This window comes from Rutilus rutilus, assembly GCF_951802725.1.
Source record: "Rutilus rutilus genome assembly, chromosome: 3".
Classification (NCBI taxonomy): domain Eukaryota; kingdom Metazoa; phylum Chordata; class Actinopteri; order Cypriniformes; family Leuciscidae; genus Rutilus; species Rutilus rutilus.
In genome coordinates, this window is record NC_140211.1 from 59,042,626 (window position 1) to 59,051,841 (window position 9,216).

Sequence of the window (9,216 nt, forward strand, 5' to 3'; positions counted from 1 at the left end):
CGTCACTCGTACCCTTCCTCTCGTTCCTCATGCGAGCCTCTGTTCTGACAGAAATAGCCAAATCTTTTGAAGATCTTCTCTGCAATGGTCAAGTAGAATACATGAATGTGATGCACATATAATTCTGGATTAGCTTTAGTTTCCTCATTTTACAACATTATATCATAATATTACCGGAGGACTTGATAGATTTCTAAATACTTTAAAGTGTCTAATAAAATGTGTGATTTCTGCAAAATGCTTGTATTGACATTATTTTGATATTAATGACCAGTTCATTCCATCTAATCGACATCAAACTGTGGAAGATTTTGCATTTGTTACTTTATGCCTGATAGTGGGAATATTCTGTTTGTGTTTGGTGGAAAATTAATATTTCATCAACGTTAAGCCTTATTGATTCTTACAGAGACATAACCAGAACTTCATTAGATGATTTAGACAACTTTGCAGATCCAATTAAATGTTTGTATAGCGATTTGTTACTGTAATGTACAATTAGTCATTTGCTTAAGTTATTTAACCCAGAATATTTGTTTAATGTCTGCTGGTAAACATCAGATATGGAGAATGAAACAGTTTAAGAACGTACACTTTATTATTTAAAAGTGCCTCTTTCATCTACTGTTTTCTTCATTTTCCTTTTCTTTAGTCAGTATGCCATACATGCGTTTAGTAGACATTTTTGTTTAGTTTGAGTTTAGTTTGTTCTCTAATATTAATCAGAGGATTAGATTACCTAGATTAACTAAAGGTCTAATGGGTAAACATGTCATTTAAATTGTGCTTGCATCAACCATCAGTTCATTACTTTATCTGCTATTGTTGTGGTTTTATGATTGGGATATAGATGCAACTACTCCAGTGTCAATCATTGTAAAAAGTCAGAAGTCTGGACGTACAGGACCTGCTCATACTTTATTATGAATATGGACATTCTTGGTAATGATCATAATGTGGTTTTGATCAACAAGCATGATGCTTTTAAACAGTATTGGAGGGATTTTACTTTAGGATTTGCTCTAATTCATGCGTAAAAAAAAAAAAAAAGACCTGAATTTACAATTCGTTTCCACCAATGGGAGCTCCACGATCTTTTTGTTGGGGGTGCTAAAAACTTTTTTTAAGTGCATCAATAACTTCAATATCCTGCATTTATTGCATTTTATTAAATGTGTCCGTTTTACCTTAAACCTATACATTTACAAGGTCACATTGCAAAGTGTGCACAGTTATTAAAGGGGACCTAATATGCCCTTTTTTACATGAGGTGTCCCCAGAATGTGTGTGTGAAGTTTCAGCTCAAAATACCCCACAGATCATTTACAGGTTTTGCCCATTGCTTACACACTAAAACCGAATGCTTAGACCAAAGCCTCAAAACCTAAGCTTCTTGTAGCATACCTTAAACACAGTGTAACCGTAGCTTAAACACAGTCAACTTTGCACTTTGTTTGCAATTCTGTAACACACGTATTGCGAAACACTACACACGTTTTCTTACTTTAGGCAAAGTAAACTCAAACTCGGCTCCAACCCTGATCAAACACACCTAGCTGTGAGTTTCTAGTGATCCTGAAGACATTGATTAGCTTGCTCAGGTGTGTTTGATCAGGGTTGGAGCTAAACTGTGCAGGACAGTGGCCCTCCAGGACCGAGTTTGAGAAACCCTGCTTTCAAAAACGAAATCACCTGTTATCATTGGGAAAACACTGTTCAAAATGCAAAACTCATCGGGCAATTGTAGACACTTCCATACACACCTGAAGACACTTGCACCGAAAACAGAACACCAATCGGTCTGAGCCTTAGCACTACAAATAGGCCTCAGGTAAGACCCCCCCCCCCCCCACACACACACACACACACACATACACTTGTTTTTTTTTTTTACTTTTGTTGCTAAATTTGATGCTTTGTGATCGTATTTTTCTTTGTTACAGTAAGAATGTTTGTTTTTTTGTAAAAACTCTTCTTTTGAGTTTTACAGAAGACTGAGTCTGAGAAAATGACAATAAAAATAGAAACACAAAGACTGCAGTGTTTTATATAAAGTCCATCAGTGTGTTGCTGGTGATATGAAAGAGTAATTCAAATGGTGCTTGTGTGTATGGTTTTGGTGCAAGAATTTCATTTTTAGAAAGGAGAGTTAAGTTTTGATTGCAGTTTTTAATTTTGGCATAGATGTGAGTTGTTAATCTCCAAGTGCTATGTTTGATTGGCTTGTGTGACATAATGAGCCAAATTCTGCAAAAAGTGTGTAAGCAATTGGCAAAAAACTGTATTATACCATGTTGTAAATGCCCATTTTTGAGTGGAAGGAAAAACATGCTGTTTTCGTGCATGTGTCTTTAAATGCAAATGAGCTGCTTCTCCCCGCGCCCCTATCCAGAAGAGGGCGGAGCCTGTACAATGGAAACTCTGCCATAAACTGGAACATCTGTTTGGTTTTGATGATCATCTGTATCGCATCAGACTCACGGGACATTGCAGTTCTTCATCATCATGAAAGTTTATTATCTGCATGCGTTTTAAAGCCATATCAGTCTAAACTTCTGATATATGGTTTTCTGAGCGCACACACACCCGAATCACGCGCACAGAAAGCTGGATGTCAGATGAAGCATCCCGTGAGTTTTAGAGTAAGATCTCTCTCACGTGTTGTTGAGCTTAAACTGTCAAAGACACACAAAGTTCACAGTCTATGAACGTAAACAGCAGGGAAAGAAACCGCATGTATGTATTAGATCTGTGTATTAAAGTGACAGCAGCGTAATATTAGTAAGATTAACTTTTCATTTTTATTTTACATCATTGCAACAGCAAAAGAAAAAACTGAACAAAACTGGCAAACGTTGAATCACTCGTCCTCCTTGTTCTACTGTAAGGAGCATCACAAACAGATCATAACCATAATCACATTCAGCCATACTTTAAAAACCGGAAAAAATGGAACGAGACAGAAAATGGGATAGAATTAAAAATTCATTCATTCATTCATTGGCATGTTTCCAATAAACACAGACATTGTTGCATTCTCTCACACACACACACACACACACAAATAACAGACAAACAGAATAACTGGATGTGTATAATGGCAGCATTCTTATTGAACGTATGAAAACCAAACAATGTCATCCACATAAACTGATAAATTCTCAATCTAATTAAAAACCATTCAGAAGCATTCTGGGATTAAGAAAGACTACAGCATGATATTTATTGGTGGCTTTTAAATCTCAGTATAAATACATAGCCAGGTATTATGTCAGATATCTGATCGCTTGCACTTGATTAACTGCGGTTACAGACTCACATGCCTCAGAGATATTCAGATGATATTTGATCAGGTCTGTGGTGAGATTTCAAGCAAGTAATCGGACATGTTTTTGAGTACAGCAGTCCATAGATGCAGTTGCACAGCAATTACAGGAGACAGAAGAGTATATGACAGAGTTTGAACAAAGTCCAGTATTTACAAATGTCTTGGTTCGACATTGAGCTCAGCGTCAGTCATTTTTCATTATGTTTAGTTCTGCTTCTACAATAACACAGCAACCAAAATGAAACACACACACACACACACACACAAAACATCTACGTTTTCATACAGTTCACTCAGCAATTCGGAAGGAAACACTATCTTTGGTCACAAAATGAGAAAATAAATTCAGTCAGGAAAATAAGAAAGACATTCAGCCATAAAGCGGTTAAAATGTTTACATTATTCGCCATGAATGAGAAGATCAAGCAGTAATAAATAAGAAAAGATCAGATGGGATCCGGGAGCCGAGTGAAGAATTATTTTGCGTGCGCGGAAAGGCCGGCAGACGTAGACCCGCAGGAGTGTGTGTGAGGCCGTGTGGAGTTACTGTTGGTCCTGCTCTCCGGCGTCTGACTCCGGCTCCGGCGTACAGTAGCGCTGGAGCAGCCGGTGCAGGTGCTCCTGAAGGTCGTGGGGTCGCGGGAGGTCGTGGGGTCGCGGGAGGTCGTGGGGTCGCAGGACGTCCAGCGTGTCCTCCAGCTGCTCCAGGTGCGTTTGTTTGGTTTGGCCGTCCTTCACTACTGTTCGTTTCTGGGTGCGTGTCTTATGCATGCGGGTCCTACAAATCAACACATCAGAGTCACGACACCTGTGAACATCTTTACCCAGACAGCAACATAGTGTCGGCCCAGATCCTGGATTCCACGCGGCCCGGATGGGGGCCGGATCTGGGCCGAGACTATGTTGCTGTCTGGGAAATGCAATGATTAGTAAATCAATCCTTTAGTTACACTCTCCACATATTAAAGAGGCCATATTATGCCCTTGATGTTGTTTTCAGGCTCTACTAGAACAGGTTATCATGCCCAGACAGCAACATAGTGTCGGCTCAGATCCGGCCCACATCCGGTACACATGGAATCCACACGACCCAGATGTGGGCCGGATCTGAGCCGACACTATGTTGCTGTCTGGGTTCTCCTCTCTTCCCAGTCTGTCAGTAACGCTCTGTTTACTTCCTGTCTCTGTGAAGCCCCTCCTTCTGAAAAGCACACTGTGCTCTGATTGGTCGGCTGGAGCAGTGTGTTGTGATTGGTCGAGTGCTTCGAGTGTGTTTGGGAAATGTCCCGCCCCTTACCATAACCACCAGTTTAACACACGTCTAACTAACTCAACCAGGCCCCGCCCCTTTATTCTGCGTATGAATTATTTAAATGAGGAATATTGTGACGTGTTCGTTCCCGGAAGAAACTCAAGACTACAATGGAGGCGTTTCAGGAGTTCAGAACTTTGCAAAGGTTTTTCATGCTGCAACATTACACACTAAATAAATAATAATAAGTCCTCTTTAAGAGCCTTGTCACTTTTAAAGTGTAGACTGATTTTTCCTCATCGAAGATTTGGTGCTACCTCTACATTCTTCTAATAAATCGAATGAATTTTTAATGAATGTGTTTTAATAAAAAAATTAATTTCAGTTTTCTAGAGATGCACCGATATGAAAATTTTGGCCGATAACCGATAATTCTTTATATCTGAAAGCCGATAACCGATATATTGGCCGATAAATCTAAATGCAAATGTTTATATAATTTTTGAGAGCCTGATTACAAAAACAATTCTCATCATTAAAAGCCACGTCTCAAGTACACAATCATAATGATGTTCTCATTATAGTTTTATGTAGCCGATATGACACATGTTGCACTTTACTGTATTTTCCTTTTTTTTAAGTGATTCCAATCATATTTCAAGCAAATCAAAACCATCATGTTGAACAGTGCGTAATAATACATTATTTATCGGCTTTAATATATCGGACACATTTTTTATTGGGCCAATAACATTAAAAATGAACATATATCGGCCGATACCGATATTGTGGCCGATATATCAAGCATCCCTAATTTAATTGCATTGAAAATCCCCTGTTTGATGCAGTGGAGTGAGTCTGTAACATGTTAGTAAGATAACACACTGTAGCTTAGAAGAACAGTTTGGTTTTTAACACACACATGCCTCTACAACGCCTTCTCGACCGGCACGGCCTCTTATATTTTAAAATGCCATTGTTTCTGGTTTAGCATCAACTTTGAGTAAATTGTGAAACTCAAGCAGCAGATAAAGACATCTGTCGTCTTAAGAAATGCATTATGCTGCAACACTTGGTGGATTAGGATTATTAACTGCTTTTTATTATCATCACACCATTCTCCTAATCTGTTAAACGGACATGCCACCGTCCAGACCTTCTGACCACTGATCCGTCCTCTTTCACCGTCTCTCTCTCAACTAAATGAGGCAGGTGCACTTGCCCAAAGCTTCCTACATAGCTCAAAGCCTAGACATACGAGAGAGAAATTATAAGACATGTAATGCCACTTACAGTTCAGCAGTGAACACTAGTGCGGAAACATGATTCCTGAAGCTTCGAATCCTTAGTGAATCATTTGTTTGGAACGAGTGTCAAAGTCACATGATTTCAGTAAACGAGGCTTCATTACATTGACATTGTTTCGAAACGTTTTCAAATGTCAATGATTCGCCTTTAGGGGGCGATGATCTCTGTGAACTCATAAACCAGTGTCTATATATGATTTTTACCTGATCTCGGATCAGTCTTATACATTTGTAGACATTTAACAACACATTAAAATAATAATATTATATAAAAGAAGAGTTGTAGTTAAAAGTCTCTTACTGGTCTGATTAACCAAACTCTCCATTAAATTAACAAAACAAGGCCAACAATTTAATAAAATAACTCATATTATAGAGACTCTCCATATTTAATAGTATTAGATGATTTGTTAACTGGATTTAATAGATGACACCTTCAGTGAAACTACATTTGGTTTGTAAAAGCTGTTTTTCTGCATGTTTTGACTGTTTTCACTGCATTTACACTGTTCTGACCAGCAGGGGTCGCCAGCGCGCAGTGGTTCCCAAACCTGTCCTGGGGTACCCCCAACACTGCACCTTTTCTTTGTCTCCCTAATCAAACACACCTGATTCAACTCATCAGCTCATTTACCCATGTGATAATGAGCTGTTAATGAGCTGATGAGTTGAATCAGGTGTGTTTGATCCAGGACAGGTTTGGGAACCACTGATTTAGCGAATCAACTGATTCAAAGCTTCAAAACCCTTAGTTTCTCCCGTCACTAGTGACCACTCTGAACTTGAGCTAGTGGTTCAAAAAGTAATATTTACTGTACTATTAACTATTGACCAAAAAGGTATTTGGACACCACCCTTAAACATATTCCAAATGTCGTTGCATTAGATAACAACCGAATATCCAGACCTTTTCAAAGTCGTCTTTGGCTGATGGGAGATCCGATGAGAGTGAAGGGTCCCCGATTACTTTTTCCAGTCGTTCACCTTGCACTACCATGGTTTTGACGACCTTGCTGACCTTCCGACCTTGGACGGGCTCGTCCTCGAACTCAGAAGCCGTCGCCCCGGTGTACGAGAAGGGTTCAGAGAAGGTCACCTGAAGAGAGATGTCAATCAATTAGCAATAAAAAAACAATTGCCTTTATAGATGAGGCCTATAAGATTTATGAGCAACCCATTCAAGATATACTGTACATCAGTTCAGGAATTGAACTCAAATTTGTGTTCCCTATTGGTCATAAAGCAACATAAAGCTGATTCTGTATTAACTCATACTTGCTCTCATTGAACGCCTCAACAAGAGAACAAACCGCGAGCAGAATGGAGAGTTAGGATGTCTAAATATCAATTTATTGAATACATAATTTCAATATCTGTGTCTGTAAGTGAAGCGAAGTGGATAAACGAACAGTGAAATGAACAGAAACACGTACATATTAACTTCAGAATGAAATGACTAAAGGCCCGTTCACACTAAGATAACTATATTAGCGTTCACACTATCGTTCTGTTTATTCTCCAGTTTTGTCGTCTGTCGCTTTAAATGCTCGAGGTCTTAAACCAGGATGGATTCTGATTGGCTGTCAATGATTTTATCGTTCATCAGCTGGAAAAAAAATCGTGTCGTTATCACTATAATGTATTGTGATCCATTGATTGAAACATCCCTACTAGAGAGGTTCCCCACCTCGGTCTGATCTCCGCCGCTCTTCAGCACCGTCCTCTTCACGACTTTAGAGAAACCGTCAGCCTCGTCCACAGCGACGACTTCCTGTCTCGGTCCCTCTGACATCACTTCCTCTCGCTCTACTCCATCTGCTGACACATACTTACGGATGACTTTCCTTGTTATCTGTGGGGAGACGATGACACAAGGATAAAAGTGATCATGTTATCTAGCAAGTACAAATTCTACCAGCATATTAAGAAAATAATCATTATAATATAATTTCTTATTTTTCTGGTCAAGAACCACAGACAGGAAGACAGCGTCTGATTGGATTGTCAAGTGACCAATCACAATGTGCTTAGTTCAGTGTGAAGTTTAGTGGCGGGTAGTTTCAGCTTCAGGTGTCATGCTTTTATTGTGAGTAAAAAGAGTAACTTAACAAGACTAGTTTAACTCTTTCCCCGCCAGCATAAAAAAAAAAAGAAAAAAGAAAAGTAAAGTCGGCAGCCACCGCCAGCATTTTTGATCATTTTCACAAAGATTTTAAAAGAATTTATTATTATCATTTTTTTTTTGTATTTAAACTTTTTATTTTAGCTTCATACACTTGACTGTGGGTAAGTTTCATAAAAAAGCAACGTTTTGACCAAAAAGCTGAGAAAGTTAAGTCAAGTCTACAATGTGCGTAAGCAATGCTTTTATCATTGTTTTCTGCTTCTTCTTCGCCTGTGTTTTGATCCGGAGATTCTGTACTCTTTCAGAAGATGTGTAACAGCGCCCCCTACCGCATAACAGTGAAAACATGGATTGCCGGAAAATGCCGTCAATGGCACGGAAAAAGTTTTCATGCCATGAACCTCACAAACTTTGAAATAATCAAACTCATTCCTCTTTAAAAAAGAAAACGTGTCATTGTAAATGATAAGGTAATTCGTATTTCTTTCAAATAAGGTGAATTATTCTAAAGGCATCCTACAATTAACCAATTAAAAGGATTCTGCGGCAGCATTTTGACGTTATTTTACCAACTGTAGCAAATGCATGGACGTAACATCGCATGGACTGAATCTGTGTAAAGACACAGAACAGCTGAAAGTTCAAACATTTACCTTTTTGACCACCATGTTTCCAAACTCGTCAGTGTATTGCTCTTCTGTCACTGTCTGAGGAGGGACTTCAGGCATCTCGTCACCCTAAAAAAAATAAAATAATAAAAATTATTATTTTCTATTTTGTTTCTGACTATGAGATTGAAAATAATGTTAATGGAAAAGGTTAACTTCAGTCCTGAGAGACAAATACCTTTATGGGAAATTAAATATAATGTTACAGTTTTCTTTCATTATACCAGCAAATGAAAACATTTCAATTGTTCAATATCCCCCCCCCCCCCCCCCATATCATGGAAAGGGGGGTCCATTGACACAGACCCACACACCTAAAACATGTACCTGAATTATAACACGGCGCCGCACCACCCTGGTGGTCAAAACCTCCTCCTCTGAACTATCAGACAGCAAACCTAGTTCCTCAGCTATTTCCTAAGAGTAGCAGAGATGCATTGTGGGCGCACGTCTTCATTACTATTGTATATCTCATTTACTTGCATGTCACACCATGCAAATGTACTTTGAAAGTTCCTTTTATCTTTTTTGTTTAG

The 9,216-nt window shown here is 38.8% G+C and overlaps 1 protein-coding gene across 5 annotated transcripts in view; it reads right to left on the reverse strand.

Moving 5' to 3' along the window:
* Positions 1–2,781: 2,781 nt before the first annotated feature.
* The window catches only part of ank2b (ankyrin 2b, neuronal), a 106,503-nt gene continuing 100,068 nt past the window's right edge, over positions 2,782–9,216 (reverse strand). For all 5 annotated transcript variants that reach the window (XM_084405431.1, XM_084405428.1, XM_084405432.1 and 2 more), the window contains 5 exons: positions 8,666–8,749; positions 7,575–7,739; positions 6,795–6,983; positions 5,737–5,828; positions 2,782–4,106 (listed from right to left, as the gene is read on the reverse strand). In XM_084405431.1, coding sequence (XP_084261557.1) covers positions 3,872–4,106; positions 5,737–5,828; positions 6,795–6,983; positions 7,575–7,739; positions 8,666–8,749 — 765 coding nt within the window. In that variant the 3' untranslated portion in view covers positions 2,782–3,871. The remainder of the gene's footprint in view (positions 4,107–5,736; positions 5,829–6,794; positions 6,984–7,574; positions 7,740–8,665; positions 8,750–9,216) is intronic.